General features: G+C 43.5%; 2 protein-coding genes across 10 annotated transcripts in view; one reads left to right on the forward strand and one right to left on the reverse strand.

Annotated features, from left to right (window-relative positions):
- Positions 1–272: 272 nt before the first annotated feature.
- Positions 273–4540, reverse strand: med8 (mediator complex subunit 8). Of its 2 annotated transcripts, none has more exons than XM_066692298.1 (7): positions 4208–4540; positions 3805–3926; positions 2147–2291; positions 1680–1826; positions 1375–1462; positions 1019–1264; positions 273–825 (listed from the first exon to the last, which is right to left on the reverse strand). In XM_066692298.1, the coding sequence occupies exons 1-7, from the start codon at positions 4211–4213 to the stop codon at positions 761–763; spliced, it is 819 nt and encodes a 272-aa protein (XP_066548395.1). In that variant the 5' UTR covers positions 4214–4540; the 3' UTR covers positions 273–760. The 2 variants fall into 2 exon arrangements, with proteins under 2 accessions (XP_066548395.1, XP_066548396.1); XM_066692299.1 differs by having other exon boundaries at positions 1686–1826; positions 4208–4538.
- Positions 4541–4600: 60 nt separating this feature from the next.
- szt2 (SZT2 subunit of KICSTOR complex) overlaps positions 4601–15229 on the forward strand; it is a 66630-nt gene continuing 56001 nt past the window's right edge. For all 8 annotated transcript variants that reach the window (XM_066691874.1, XM_066691879.1, XM_066691876.1 and 5 more), the window contains exons 1-23: positions 4601–4750; positions 5648–5773; positions 6012–6185; positions 6415–6585; positions 6754–6888; positions 7158–7320; positions 7459–7565; positions 7885–8095; positions 8657–8827; positions 8921–9152; positions 9336–9465; positions 9597–9742; positions 9873–10025; positions 10184–10298; positions 10393–10601; positions 10686–10922; positions 12073–12151; positions 12403–12491; positions 13238–13406; positions 13705–13819; positions 14062–14181; positions 14389–14589; positions 15020–15126. In XM_066691874.1, coding sequence (XP_066547971.1) covers positions 4727–4750; positions 5648–5773; positions 6012–6185; positions 6415–6585; positions 6754–6888; positions 7158–7320; positions 7459–7565; positions 7885–8095; positions 8657–8827; positions 8921–9152; positions 9336–9465; positions 9597–9742; positions 9873–10025; positions 10184–10298; positions 10393–10601; positions 10686–10922; positions 12073–12151; positions 12403–12491; positions 13238–13406; positions 13705–13819; positions 14062–14181; positions 14389–14589; positions 15020–15126 — 3384 coding nt within the window. In that variant the 5' untranslated portion in view covers positions 4601–4726. The remainder of the gene's footprint in view (positions 4751–5647; positions 5774–6011; positions 6186–6414; positions 6586–6753; positions 6889–7157; positions 7321–7458; positions 7566–7884; positions 8096–8656; positions 8828–8920; positions 9153–9335; positions 9466–9596; positions 9743–9872; positions 10026–10183; positions 10299–10392; positions 10602–10685; positions 10923–12072; positions 12152–12402; positions 12492–13237; positions 13407–13704; positions 13820–14061; positions 14182–14388; positions 14590–15019; positions 15127–15229) is intronic.

The following is a 15229-nucleotide window of genomic DNA, read 5'->3' on the forward strand; positions in this document are numbered from 1 at the left end:
TAACATTTGGACGATGTTTGCTAAAAATCTATAACAGCCTGGATTGTGTAAGGGCCGTGCATGAAATATTATGCTAAATCCTAAAAACCATGGTAAAGGATACAAAAGATGCTATTAAACCAGTTTCATAACCTTTTTGTTCATTTTTAATTGTTTTTCAAATTAAAAGAAAATTAATTAAAAAAAAAAACTTCCTAAAGGATAGAGAACTCAGGTTGTAACATAAGATAACGTCAGTGAGTATCATCCTTGGGCAAAAAAACAGCACTTAATACTGTGAAACTGATTATCAATCAACATTTATTATTTATTCCACCAGTCTATAAGTATTCAGTGTAAATATTGAATAGGAAAGTGTGCAGAACAGAGTCTATTCAAAATACTTAATTTCCACATGAATCCATTAAGACCACTGTTTAGCAGTTAATAATAACAAAAACAAGTATGTAACAATAATAGAAAAAACAAACCAAAAAAACCCACTTTGTTTTTCATAGCATTTCAGATCTTTCTGTGTACAGGCGTGCAGGAACTGTCCAGTTTGAACAAGGAAACTGCAAAATCTGTCTCCTCGAGGTTTGCCTTTTCTTATCCGATGTTCTGCTAGCCTGTGAAACTGGGCTGTGAAAGGCAGTCATTACAGCAAGACTGAGCACTCTCTACAGATGTCAGGGAATAGAGGATATATATTGCGACAGGGTCCTTTTCCCTCAGTTAGCAAACATTTGTCCAGCAGACTTCAGGCTTTCAGATCCCGGGCTCAGCGACTGTATGGATGCATTGAAGCCGACTTGATGTTTGTCTTAATATTGCTCGGCATTTTCCCTGTGGTAAAACGGAAAGGGTGTAAACATTATGCAACCCAAAAACCCATGTCCCACCTACAGTAACTGCTCCCCAGTTAAAATAATCATTCTCTTATACAAGATCTGTTAACCATCCCATTTAACAGCACAGGGTTCATACTGTAGCCTGCGTGTTGCTTTTCACACCAGACCTGGTCAGCAGGTATTCTTACCTGGCTGTCCTGGCTGCTGCTGGGGAACAGGGCCCATGCCGGTTTGCTGGTTGGAGGAACCAGCCATGGTGACCTGCTGTAGGGTGGGCCCCCCTTGCATCATAGGTCCTCCGCCAGGCTGCCCAGGAGCAACCACCCCTCCTGGTCCTGGGGGCCTGCATTTGGCCAGCCCTTTCCCAAATCCCACTGCTGCCACCAATGCCGTCGTGTCCGCAGGGTTATGCGTCTGCTTGTTCTGCCGCATGGCTGAAACGGAGACGACACTAAGTTACCATGCGTGTCTATTACACGCCACCTGATTCAACAACGCCAAAACTCTTTACTCAAAAACGGTCATCTTGGTTTTTGTCAATTACCTGCGCTCTCCGATTCCCTGTCCTCTCGAGGGTTGTTCAGTTTTTCCAGGAGGCTTGAGCACAGTTTGTTTAGGGTCTGTATCTGTTTCTGCAAGAGAATAGGAGAAGATGCCACTCATACTACAGAAGATAATGCAGTTTTAGTTTTTTTCTCTTCACTCTAAAAGCATCTAATTACTTTTTAATACACAAAAAAAGCATTCAGCGGAATAACGCAGTTGCAAAACTCTGTAGTTTCTGTTTACTTATAATCCAGTAAGGGTCTTAAAGCAAGTAGTGTGTGTCAGATTTGATGGTGTTCAGACCTTTACCTGTGCCACCTCTGGGCCGATCCGAGCCGCCTCCGTACTCAGCTGCTTCTCCTGCTCCTCCACCTCGGGGTCCGGTTTGGTGCGCAGGTGGTCCGGCACAATCTCATGGCTGAACACAGGAACGCGCTGCTCTGTCAGTTTCTAGAAAAACAGCAGCCAGGCAGGTTTAGTTGAGTTTGTAACTAATATTACTGTGTTAAACCAAGGCAAGGGCCTGGACAAGAGCGTCTGCTAATAAATAAATATTATTATTATTATTATTATTATTATTATTATTAATAATAATAAAAGGCAAGGTTTGATGTTCACAAAAACAAAGGAAAAAATATTTAGTTCCAAATACAGCATGAAAGAAATCAGGATTGTGGCTATCTGTGAATTTGTTAAACTTTGTCTGTCTTGGTTTGTTTGAGGGCAGAATTTAATTGAAGGTTCAATGCCCATAACTCGAAAGAACTTACAGCAAGCTCTTCATCTCTGTCTGGAGACAGAAGCAAGGGGATGATGACCTGACTGCGGAAGGAAGGCGTCTTCTCATTTTTCAACAACTTATTGATGGTGTTCAGCTGGCCTGATAAGAGGGCAAAATTATCCAGTACTGACGGCCTGGAGGGGGATAGAAAAAAATAAAATAAATAAAAAACAAATATGGTAGTTAAGTGGCCCAACACTACAGGTTCATACCAAGGGTTTCCACAGAAATCTGTTTTTTTTTTTTCCCCATGACTTTTCCATCACTAAATTATTTATTAGTTTACAACAAAAATGCTGGAAAGTTGGAAATGCACACAGAAGATAATGAGGATATTGATAAACACAACAGGAAAGAACCACATAATCAGCTTTAGTCATGAGGGCCTCCTCCTCCCCTTACAGCCATCCAATTCACCCACTTTAATGAAACACGCTCCCATCAACTGATAAAGAGTATACAAAGAATGTAAATGCAAAATTAAACCTAGTACTGTCTGATCAATGTATATGTATTATTACAGTAGAAACTATACAAAACAATAACAATCTGTATTTAGTGATTTTAGCAGTAATTCTGAATTGCCTTGAATATAAACTACTATAAATCAGCTACATTCATTAACAAAAACATCACAAATGGTCAATTCAGTAGGGGCCTACAGTAATCCTTTCCCGTACGCTGCTAAAGAAGTGTTTTACTATTAACTTTACTTCACATAAAAGGGGCGATCATCATTCTGGCAGATCCTGACCAATTTAATCCCAATAGCGTACATGGATTTGCGTCATTCTGCTCAGAATCCACACAAACACTGCGCAACCAATGCTCTTGAGAATCTGTGCAGGATGACGAAAGTCTGCGTGTTGTGAACGCACCGAGCTTCTTTGTGTTGCTAGATGGTTATAGGAGTTGTGCTTAGAGTATATATTCACACGGACTCTCCCAAGACTTGGAAATCCCTGTGTACATTATATCGGGCACAGACCACTGTGTGCCATAACCACATGTATTACAGAGTATGTACTAAAAGGGACATTTAAACAGGATTTAATACAATTTTATCCTGCACCATGAAACTGTGACTGTATCAGAGTATACATTATAGCCCATGTATGTTGTAAATGTGTTTGACTGTATATGTGTAGCTATTTCCCATGACTTAAAATGATTTGGTTATTTTCCATGACTTTCCAAAACATTTCTTATTCCTTGACCTTTCCAGTATTTTCCACGACCGTGGGAACCCAGATTGGACCGAATTTTACTCTTCATAGATGTGTGTCTCTTTCTTTCTGGTTTTAATCTGCATATGCCCGTCTACCCTTTCATATAAGATTTGGAAGCGTCTGTAGATTTGGGAATCAGTTTTGTAGATCTACTGCAACCTGTTAATCATTGGTGACCTACTCTGGTCCTGGTCCCTTCTAGCTGATCAGATAACCTTAAACCACTAATTGGACCCATGTTAGTTATTATACAACTTTCTCTGATTCATCTTTTACCTTCAATTAACGGCCAGGATCGTTGGTCCTTGAGAGCTGAAGTGCACCCAGGTGTTTATCCCTAACGATTCATTACCATGTTATTAGATCATTAGTGATTGTCATTAGAGATTGTCAAAACACATTCAGGATTTGCTCTCACCATGTCAGTCTGTCGTACTCGTTCTCCAGTTTGAAGATGAAGTTGTGTAGCGAGTTTTTCAGGTGCGCCACCCGAGTTATGAGAGCATCTATGGACGCCTCCAGCTGCTTCTCCTCCCGCTGCTACAGTGAACAATAAAAGAAACGAGGATAGGAGATGCAATATAAATTTCTAAACAACCACGATTCATACCCACGTATCTTGGTACATGCACACAGGTTGTGAAACAGTATAGTTAGTATGAGGTTGTAACGATTTCTGAAGTATTCCTGGAGTGAAGATCCACAGAGCACTTTATATACTTCTTCACAATCACCTATTTAAAAAGCTCTTACTCTCATATACAATTTTAAGTTAAATAATATTCCAGATTATTGTAAACATGTAAAGTACTCATATTTACCTGCATTATTTATGTATTTTCTTCAACAAATGAAATCCTTGGTGCTGTAAGACAACACGGAAGTTATATTCGTGTTTTCGATGGTAGAAAAGACAGTAGGCATTGTGGGATAGTTGGAGGACGCTGAGAAAACAGCGCCATGTTGTTGAGGGGCCAAACAATCAGCAGGCTCTGTATGGTAGAACTAACATTTAATAACAGTTATTTATAATGCAAAATATGTTTTAAAGAGACGTTTGTGCCCAAATCTAAACGTATTAGCTTTGTATTGCCTGTCAAGTTCCAGTACATTCAATAAAAACTACCGAGTTCACACAAGTGGAGGACTTCAGTTTAATGAATCACTTCCGGGTTGTATATTTTCAGAGGCGTAGACATGAGGGGGCACTTCCGGGTCGCAGTGCAGGTTCTGCCAAATAAACAGACGGTTATAACGAAGTAAACAAGCGGCTCTGAATCGTAACTCCTGCACAGAGACCAGGGGGACACACGGGACCCCCCAGGGATGCGAGGCCAGGGATGGCAGAGAGACAGGATCATGAGGTCAGGAAACACAAGTATTCAGATAGAGATCTTGCAAAATTGACGAGTAATTGTGGCATGAAATGATCTGGCAGTAGTAGTAAACACATGCGAAAGCTGGGCGTGTTGGATTGACGTGTGTCATTTTATTTTAGATGACAGTTTCATAAAAGCCATGCCAGGCCTATATGTGTCAAAACAGTATAGTTGCACAGCTCGCATCGCAACTACTACCGGCAGAAACCCTTAATCAGCAGTATTTATTTACTGTTATTATAAAGAATAAAGTATTTCACAAGTCCATGATGATTAGAGGTACAAGTTTGTCTTTCAAAAGAATAATTTGTCTTACTTTGTATTTATTTTCGTAGTAGAAAACTGCGTGATGGCCGTTCAGTTTAGGGTGTTGAAATACATTTGTCATGATGAGTTTAAAATAAATGCTATGTGTCACACCGTTAAACACGCAACGCCATTAAACCGTAGAGCAGTTCAGTGTCAAACATGTCCTACCAATATAGTGTGGTGCCAAGTATTTTATACAAATGTCATCTCATTGTTGTTTTTTTCAGCTGTAAACACAGGATATTGATTATAATGTTTTAGTCTAATTGTCTAATTGTCTAATATCATGTATTATATACACTAAACATAATGTGAAAGCTTCTTCATCTTCTGATATTCTGACATTATTCTGGATGTGAAAGGTCTAACTGTAGCCACCCTGTGGGTAGGTTAGTTGTGGCACACAGTCTTGTGTCTGTGGCCTCTTTTAATGCAGCTGCAACTACTTCAGTAGCTGTTGTAGGTCATTGAGGAAGAAGGATTTTCTTTTGCATAAAACCAGACACAATCCCTCCATTCCTTGTCCCTCAGATGGTCATTAGTAGTGTGAATGACTGGTGTCTCCTGTGTCAGGTGGAGGAGGCTGGGCAGGTGTACTTGCTCATGAAGGAGGAGTACCGCATCTCCAGAAACGTGCGGCTGGCTTGGTTCCTGAGCAAACTCAACCAGGTCATCCGGCCCACCTTGAAGGCTGAGCTGGTGAGTAAACTCTGGGTGCAAGAACAGCAAACCTCCATGGAGAATAAAGCCTTGTATTTCAGACAAACCGGTGACTACAGAGGAGCTTTGTTTGTTTCCTTACTAATTTATATTTTGTAGTTCATTGATTTGATTCATAATGCTTTTTAAACTTGGATTTATGATGATGATTATTATACTAGTGCTTGTACCTTGTTATTTGGAAGTAACTGCTTTCCTCTGATGTTTCTGCACCCAGTTAAACTCGGAGAATGAGCTCGATGTTCTCAGTATCCTCCCAAAGGGGTGGCAGCCTGATGACCCCCCATCCACACTGCCGTACCAACTGGTGCCATCCACCCGGGTCACCTTCCTGGCCCGGCGGTACCGTTTCATCATCGAGCTGGACCTCAGCCCCTCCACGGGGATTGTGGTAAGAACGGTGTCCTCTTCAGTCCTGCAGTGTCTTGTCACCTTGGCCACCAGCCAGGCAAAGCATTTCCAGCTTGTGTAATAATGATGAGATAAACCCAGCAGGCACACATAGCTCTTCATTTTTCAAAGGCAATTTGTGTCATGTGACCTTTACAACAGGGTGGATTTTCTTCACTCCTGTCTTACTCATTATTGCTACTGATGTTGTTGTCCTTTGCGTCTTGCAGGATGACAGTACGGGGGAGATGATATTTGATGAGGTGTTCCATGCCCTCACCCGGTGTCTGGCTGGGCTGGCAAGACCTTTCAAAGTCCCTGGCACTGATCTCATGTTCCAGCCAGAGATCTTCATCACTATCCTGGCCTATTCCTCCATTATCGGCCTGAGTTCACACCAGGTATCCAACCTTATTTGAAATCTCCTGCAGAGGGTTCAGAATATTGAATAATGTAGAATAGAATAACTTGATAATGCAATAAGGCAGAGAGTGATGTGTCATTCTTCTGAACCTGAAATAGAAGTGCTAATGAATTCCCAGCTGAGAATACCCTTCTCCCCACTGTAGGTGTTGGTGCAGGGCTGCCAGCTGCTGCGCACCGACCTTGACCACTTCTTACAGCATATATACCAGCAGCTACGGGCTGTGGAGAATAACATTGCAGAGGTGCTGCAGCAACAACATCACCAAGCAAGGGGGCAGGTGAGCAGCTACACACTGACCTCCCAATTCCTCACGCTGACCCCTCTATACATCATACCTGTCCGATGCTGTAAAGGAAACACTGCTGTGTATGAGAGGCTGTTTTTTTGTTGTCTTTTCTTGAACACTTCACACATTCTTGCAAGTTATTATTGGCGCTGCCTAACTGTCGAGATCTGAGCTGTCGCAGAGTTCTTTAAACAACCACCATTTTTCCATGTCATTAACTCTCTCACAGAAAATATTTTGTGCTCCTTCTTGGTTTTCAGTCTGATGGGGCCATTTTGTGCCCTGGGATCACGAACGATATGTTGGAAGACCAACCCCACAGGAAGCCGGGAGTTTCTATGGTGACAGCTGACGTGGGGCTGGTCAGCATGGTCCGCCAGGGGATCTTGGCCCTACAGCTTCTTCCTCCCAACTCCAGTGCGGGTGTGTGACAGAACATTTCACTGAATCCTAATCCAAACCATCTAATTTTGTACTTATTTGAGCCTAGTAGCACCAGTCTGATGAGGCTGTTATTTGCACTGAGACTAATTTGCAGTGTAATATAATCTCTTTCCACAGGTATAATAATCATCACAGATGGAGTCACAAGTGTGCCAGATGTTGCCGTCTGTGAGACCCTTCTGAACCAGCTGCGCAGCGGTACCATCGCATGCTCCTTTGTTCAGGTAGGGTGCTGGATTGAACTTTTTGGTTAGAGAGGGCTAATTATGCATTTAAACCCTAACATGTTGGCAAGAGCATTCTAGGATACCAGAGTCCTCAATAAGGTAGTAGAAAATATATATTTTTGCTGTTATTGTTTAATGTAATAGTAGCTGTTTTGTTTGTTTATTAGTGAAGAGAGAATATTTTGCCTTTTACTTGTTTAAAGCCATCTTCACAGATTTAGGAAAAAGTCTAATTTATCCTTTGAGAAACACTGAAGATGTGACAAGCCTTTGTTCAGCAGGCAGCTTGTTCAGTGTGTACTTTCTGCCCTTGCAGGTTGGAGGGGCTTATTCCTATGACTGCAGCTTTGGCTACATCCCCAACGTGGAGCTCATGAAGTTCATCTCGCTGGCCACCTTTGGGTCTTACATGTCAACCTACCCTGAGCTGGACCTTCTCAATCAAGACATGAACACCTATCACAAAGCCTTCCTCACCTACTCCTTCTTGAAAACCGGAGAATCCATGAACCCAGAATACTACTGTGGTAAGTCCAGTACAGCTCCTTCACTCCAGCCTGAGAGGAGAATCCTTAGATTGTGTTTTTTGGAAACCTCATGTTTTCTTGTGTCCCTCTTCTTCAGTAGTGCTTGAATTGAAACTTGTTTTATACATTTGAAAACAACCCAAATAAGGGGAACTGATATTAGTAGGGCCTGTGAAGACACTGTTTCATTTTGCTGATACAAAAATACTCAGAATGGGAAGTGAAAAGGCTGAGAAGTCTATCTTTAGTGGTTTTATTAAATTTTGATACTTTCATATCCTTCTACTGCTTAAGCACACCTGACCTTCGACAATGGGTTATTAATGGTGTTTCTGGACTGCACAGCTGCAGTGAGAATGTAATACGCACTTTCTCTCTCTCACTCTCCCCCTCCCCCCTTCATCATCTAATATTTTTTTTATTTCTTTGACACTCATTTTGTTTCCAAAAACGAAGGCGTTCACGATTACTCTCGGTGATAGAACTGAACGAATGGCTGGGTGGGCGATTGCACTTGAGGTCGTCTGTTGCCTGAGTGTCTCTCTTCCTAATGTGCCGCAGTTTCCCAACACAAGCTGTTCAATGAGCACCTGGTGTCGGCCAGTGGGAACCCTGCCCTGGCCATGCGTCGCAAGAAGCACACTGAGAAGGAGGTCCACGCACAGCTGGTGAGCGTGGTGTCGGTGAGACTGAGGGAGGGCTACACCATCCGTGAGGTCAACTTCACCAAGGGTAACCAAAGAGCACTACGGCACACAGCCACTTGAACGTCTCTTATCGTTATTAGCTGTACAGTTATAACACTGTCTCTGCTGTGTCTCGCAGGAAGCACACAGTTGGAGGTGAAGCTGGTTCTCCTGTGGAAACATAACATGCGTATCGAGTACCTGGCGGTGGCGTCCTGGCCCCTGGAGCCCACGAATCGCACCACCTGGGTGGAGGTGACCATGGAGGGCAGCTATGACATCCTGCACGACATCAGCTGCACCATGAGGAAGCCCATCAGCAGCCCTTACCGCACGTCCGTCATCCGGCGCTTCTGGAACACCCTGCAGAGGTCAGCCGCCAGGGTGACAAAAGACGTAGGACGAAGATCCTGTAATATTCATATCTGCTGAGTCATTGAGATATTTGTTAGAAGACTGCAGTTATATCAATTATTAATGCTATATGCCATTTACGTTTAGGAGAGGTTTTTATATTTTTATTTCTTCACGTGTTTTATTTTATTTCTTTGTAGTATAAACCAAACCGACCAGATGCTGGTGCACCTACAGTCCTTCAACTCGATCCCCGAGCACTACACCATCCCAGAGAGCACCAAGAACGGGGTTCCCCTCTTCTACATCCCCCCGGGCTCCACCACCCCGGTGCGTCTGGCCTACACTGCAGCCTAAAGCCTTTCAATCTCACTCGCTGTAACCGTTTCAGGCGCGATCTGTTTCCTGACCCCACCGCAGATCTGGAGTGGATAGTGAGATGCCTTCTCTTACCCCTGCAGGTGCTGTCCCTTCAACACAGTGGATCCAAGGATTCTCGGCAGTCCCAGTTTGCATCGTACTGGAAACCTATCCTATCTATGGATGCCAACTTCTGGCAGCGATGGCTCCACATGCACCGCATTGCCATCATCTTGGAGCATGACCTGTAAGAGAGTCAATATACGGGCTGACTAAAATACAGTGTGGTATTTGGGTGCAGGAGAGCCAAGCAGTCTAATTGTGTGACTTTTCTCCCTGGCGGTGTCCTAACCCTCCGTGTGCGATTGTCCTCACAGGCCGGTTCCCAAGCACCTGCACTCTCCGGGAGGCAATGGACGCTTCAGCACCATTCAGTGTCGTATCTCACACTCTGCACTCACCTCGCTGCTCCGGGACTGTAGCAGCTTCGTCCTGGTGGAGGGCTACTCTTACGTTAAACTCATCTACAGGTAGGAGCCTTGATTTCTTTAGTGTCGAGCTATTAGAAATATCTACGATTTAAATAAAGTGCTTCACAAATGACACTAATGAAAAAGGATGAATTGTAGATCTTGTAATGAAAGGTAGGATCAATATGTTGCTTCAGGCCTGTCTGTTTCTCCTGCAGCTCCCCTGATCAGCCCCCCACCTCCTTCTACCTGGTGCGTCTGATCTCTAAAGCCCCCTGCATGGTGCTCAGACTGGGCTTTCCCATAGGGACACTCGCTCACACCAGAAACAAGGTAAGAAACAGTGCTTGTGCTCAAATAATATATATAGCTGTAGAAGACACGTCCACATCTTAAACCCTGTCCGTTCTGTCTCCTGTGCCCGCAGATCGTGGATGAGCTCCGAGACCAGATCCTGAAGCTGCGTTTCCCTCACCGCGTCCAAAACAAGGAGGCCACGCCCAAGGTGAAGAGGAAGATCCTTGGAAACAACAACTCCCCCTCCAAATCTCCGCCTCTCCCCACCACCCAGCCACCGCTGTCTGACAGGCCCTGTGTGGTTGTGCTTAATAAACCGCTGGAGAAGCTTCTCATCAGGTAACCAAGTGCTGGGGATGTGTGTCTTGGTGTGTTTGTGTCACTGGGGACTGTGGTATATTCATGATTGTTTGGCACATTCAGGTATGAGAAACTCCCGTCGGACTATCGGACCCCGTTCATCCTGAACATGGAGAATTTCGCCCAGACGCCAAACGTCTCTGCCCCGCTCACCGTGGCCGCCAGCCGCACCGCCTCCTCCACTCTGGCGTCCCTCTCCCGGTATTTCCTGCACCAGCGCTGGGTCTGGGCGGTGCAGGCTTGTCTGGGCCCCACAGTCCCGCTGCCCGCTGTGGCGCAGATCCTCTCCATCCTCTCAGAGTAAGTTGCTTATCATCCTCCTCCTTTACTGATACATTACAGCCTGAAATATCCAGATTCCTTCAGATCAGGGTATGTGTGTGGGATTAAAGAAACATGTTTTTGTATTTTTTTTTCTATTGAAGAATTCCTCTCATGTTTTCAGGGTCTAGTGCTAGTGTAAGATGGATGCCGATAGTTCTTGTCAGATTAATTCAAAGACAGCCCAAAAAAGAAATACGAAGAATCAAACAAACCTTTTATTCTCTGACTTCAAAAGGTTAAATAATATAGATCAATAAACAAAACAGGAATTGGAAAAAGGGGGGGTGTTATTGTGTCTAGTGGTTATTCTCAGATCATCAATAATGGAGTGACCGGTACAGTTCCCAAGTTTCAACCATTGACGCTGTTCAATATGCAAATAAAGCAGCACCTCATTGGCTCCTAACCATACTGGTCAAAAGCTTTCAGCGGCAGTAAACATTATCAGTTGCAGTTTTGTTATATCACTCTGGGAACTGAGGGCAAGTGTCACAAAGTGCTGACCCCTATCGCTGATATAGGAGCTTCCCTCTTTTCAAGTTCGTCTACATTTGTTTACCGATTACTGTTGCAGTCTGCTGACGCCGGTGATAACACGTTCACAGCTACTTCTCGAAGCCTTTTATCTTTTTGAAGACTGTCAGCTTCTCGTCTCATTGATTATCGTATTAGTTGCCACCAACAGTGATCTGAAAGCGGTCTCATTATACAGACTTTAATCCATTCGGTGTCAAGACAGAAATACTCTAGTTGAGATTGATCTTGCTCACTTACTGGCAGAGATCAGTTTTCCACTGAGGAGCAACATGAAAATGTATTGTTGAATGTAGACAGACTAATGCGTTTCTCTTACCTTTGTGTGTGTCCTTTTGTCATACTTAAGGCTTTGTTCTGGTTGTTTGGTATGATGTCATGGCCAAAGCATTTTCCTTTTGTCTTTTTTCAAACATAAAAACTGGGTTGAAATTGCGATTTTTAGATATGAAGGTCACTTTTTTTTTGGTGCATCAGTCCTAGTTCTTTTTCCTTAAATCGTGGTCTTGGAGGGAGCCAAGATTAGAGGATTGAAACTGGCCAAGCAAAGTGTGCTTCATTTGATATGTGTTTGTTTCATGTGTTCGTCTAGAATACGCCTGTCTGAAGGGTTTCATTTTGCTGCCAGTGGGGAAGGCATTGTGAACATGGTAACTGAGCTGCCCATGAAGGTAAGCCAACTATAGCTTTACTGTGTAAGCAAAAGGTATCAAACAGCAGACACTGCAAAAACTCACCAGAACACGCACACTTCCAGTCTTCTTGCTATTGAAATGTGCATAGATGTGCTTACAATTCATTACATGGTTTGCAGCTGTAGGTATAAGAGATTTATTTTTAAATCTGTACACACTGACGCAGATAAATTGAGTTAGAGAAAATCACCCTCCACTATATCCGTGTCCTTTATTCCCCTCTGCAGAGCTCTTCAGCTGCTAGTAACGGGGAGAACCACACATGTATCGTGCAGTACATCCTGTTCCCCCCCCACTCTACCTCTACAAAGGATAGGTAAGACCAGCTCACTCCCAATACCATTAAAGGGGTTTCATATTGGTTATAAGCTCTGCAAATAAGCCAAATATGTATGTCTAGGAATTAACAGAAAAAACATTTGACATTTTTCTGTGTACAATATTTGTTGGTTAATACAGCAGGAAATGCATTGTAATTGCTATACGCATATGGACAAGATCAAAAGACTGAGTCGCAATGTTGTGACTGATTAACTTGTCGCTCCTCTGGTTCTGCTTAGCTGATTCTCCACAATAACTCAAATAAAGCAGACTGGGGGGAAACGCTGATCTGTCTGACTGGAAACCATCCAACCCGAATGATTCCCCTTCTCCCTTTATGGCCTCCTGGTAGAAATAGTTGCCAAACTGTAATTGCCGTTTTTGTTTAGATGTGCACTTGGGATTGAAATGACAGTTGTCTGTCTGACTGGATCTTTAATTTCCTCATATCGAGTAAGAACCTTTCAGTGTAAATGTGTACACCCTTCCAATCAGGCTTTAATTTGTAATTTGCAGTTTTTAAACCTTTTCCATCAGCTTTCAGCTCTTTAAGATGTGCTTAAGAAGAAGCACAAGCCTGGCTCTTATCTAAATGACTCCCTGGGCTGCGTTTCATTTACTTTTCTGCACAGATTGCTCTGTTGCTCTGCTAAAGCTGTCTTTCAGCACAGAGCAGCGCACTATGCCTCAGTGACTCTCCGTGCTGGCTGTGCTCCATTAACTTCCCGTGCGTGCCGTCAGTTTCTCCACAGACGATGACAATGACACCGAAGTGGAGGCGATTGACGTCGACACCGAGCTCAACCTGGTCACAGAGTGCTGGATCGAGCCTCAGAGTGGTGCTGTCTCCAGCCCATCGGCGAACCACAGACACCTGCAAGGCCTCACCTACCAGGAGATCCCTCACGCAGTAAATTGTGCATTCATTGTTCATGGCCTCCCATGTGCTGATTAGCAAGCACCCACTGCTGCAAACCAGTATCGGTGCTCCAGGGATACAGATATTTTTAGCACTGTTAAATACATCTGAGGAGTATGATGGAGCATTGTAATTATAAATAAGGGACAAATTCAAAGTATTTTGATAGAAGTGTATAATGGAGGGGTTTGCAATGCACTGTGCAGACAGAAACTCCCTCTGCTTTACCGATACTTACGTTATTTTATTTATTTATTTATTAATCTGTTTTTGTTTTTTCCGTATGCAGATTTTCCCACGAGATCAGATGTGCATGTCCACCATGCTGACCTTCGAGTACCTGAGCCAGCTGTGCCAGAATAAGGACCACGTGTATCCCATCTGTGGAGTCAAGGGCACAGGGGGTGAGTTGCAACTCTCATAAATTATAATTGTGTAGGGAATAGACAATGTCTGTGGAATTTAAGACAAGAATGGGGATTGGCTTGCAGACCATAAATGTCTAAAATACTAAAAGTAATTTAAACAACTCTTTGTGAAGAACAGCATGAGAATGAAATGAGTTTTCCCCCACTGCAAAGCTTCTTGCTTTGTTTTTCACGGATGTGATTGTGCATGTAATACTCTATTTGCTAATTGAATGCAGGCGACAGCAGCAGCAGCAGCAGCAGTGACTGCATCCACACCATCTCCTTCCAGTTCGATCTGATGAAATTGCTTCCAAAGTGCCAGCAGATCGAGATCTTCTTCCTCACTCTCAGCAGAGGTAACCCGCTGTATGAACTATGCTCTGTGGGCACTGTATGCCACCGTAATTGGACAGGAACTTTGCGTTTGCCTCATATAATTTCCCATAATTATGTCATACTGCTTTGCGATGTTTGTTTTCTTACAAAACATGAAATCATAGTAACCTTTGTACTGTTAGTCTTGCTTCACTATGTTTGTCTTGATGAGATTTCCTTGCCCTCAGTGGAGGAGGAGGACTCATTCCAGAACACGCCCTCCTTGCCCAATGAGCTGTTGCTCAGCCTGTTTCACGGGTGCCTGCAGCAGGACCTCAGCGACCGCGAGATCCCATTGGCCGACTCGGACTATGTGACCTTCATGCAGCACATCCTGCAAAGAGAACGTGATGGACATGTGCCCCCCTTCACACTGCCTGTCATCAGAGGTCAGTTTTGAGGTCTTCTCTTTCTAGTTGGAAGATGAAACAGTCACATTTTACTGTGATTATGGACAGTTCTTAAATAAACTGTCTCTTTGTGTTACACAGTTAAGGATGAGCAGATCTAAGTATGTATCTTGCTTTTATGGCCACTGAGGAAGCTGGAGTAAAAAGGCTAGACAGAAAATCAGTACATGGTTTAAATTGCCATCGCAGGCTATTTGATCTTAACTGGGGATTGACTTCCTATTCTCTTAATTGCTGAACATAAAGCTCCTCTGACTTTTTGTAATCTGGGCTGGGGTAAATTGCGAGAGATTGAGGACGTGTTATTTAAACTGAATTTGGCAATTCAGTTAATGTAACATTATAAGAAATTACAGCAATTAGTCAACATGGTGTTTATGACATGCCCACCTTCTCTCCTTTCCTGTAGAAGAAGGCTTAAAGTCAGAAAAGACTTTGGAAAGACAGGACACGGTGATGTCTTTTCACACCATTGGGAGCAGTAAGGAGGTGACCGGATCAACTAGCACCCTGCAGGTAATCTCTCCTGAGAAATACAGCACCTTGCAGATAGGCTTCCTTGTTTTACCAGGCAAGTTGTTTTCTTGTGTAACATTGCAGTTCTTTTTGTTCCTCACAC

This window comes from Amia ocellicauda, chromosome 19 (genome assembly GCF_036373705.1).
Source record: "Amia ocellicauda isolate fAmiCal2 chromosome 19, fAmiCal2.hap1, whole genome shotgun sequence".
In the NCBI taxonomy this organism is placed as follows: Eukaryota; Metazoa; Chordata; class Actinopteri; order Amiiformes; family Amiidae; genus Amia; species Amia ocellicauda.

What these genes read in the sequence shown, in the direction of transcription:
- med8 (XM_066692298.1), bottom strand. An exon ending in CAGAGGTGGCACAGGTAAAG is followed by an intron (nt 1,463 to 1,679) that starts GTCTGAACACCA and finishes ATTCTCTTGCAG; the next exon opens with AAACAGATACAGACCCTAAA. An exon ending in GCAGCAGCCAGGACAGCCAG is followed by an intron (nt 826 to 1,018) that starts GTAAGAATACCT and finishes GTTTTACCACAG; the next exon opens with GGAAAATGCCGAGCAATATT.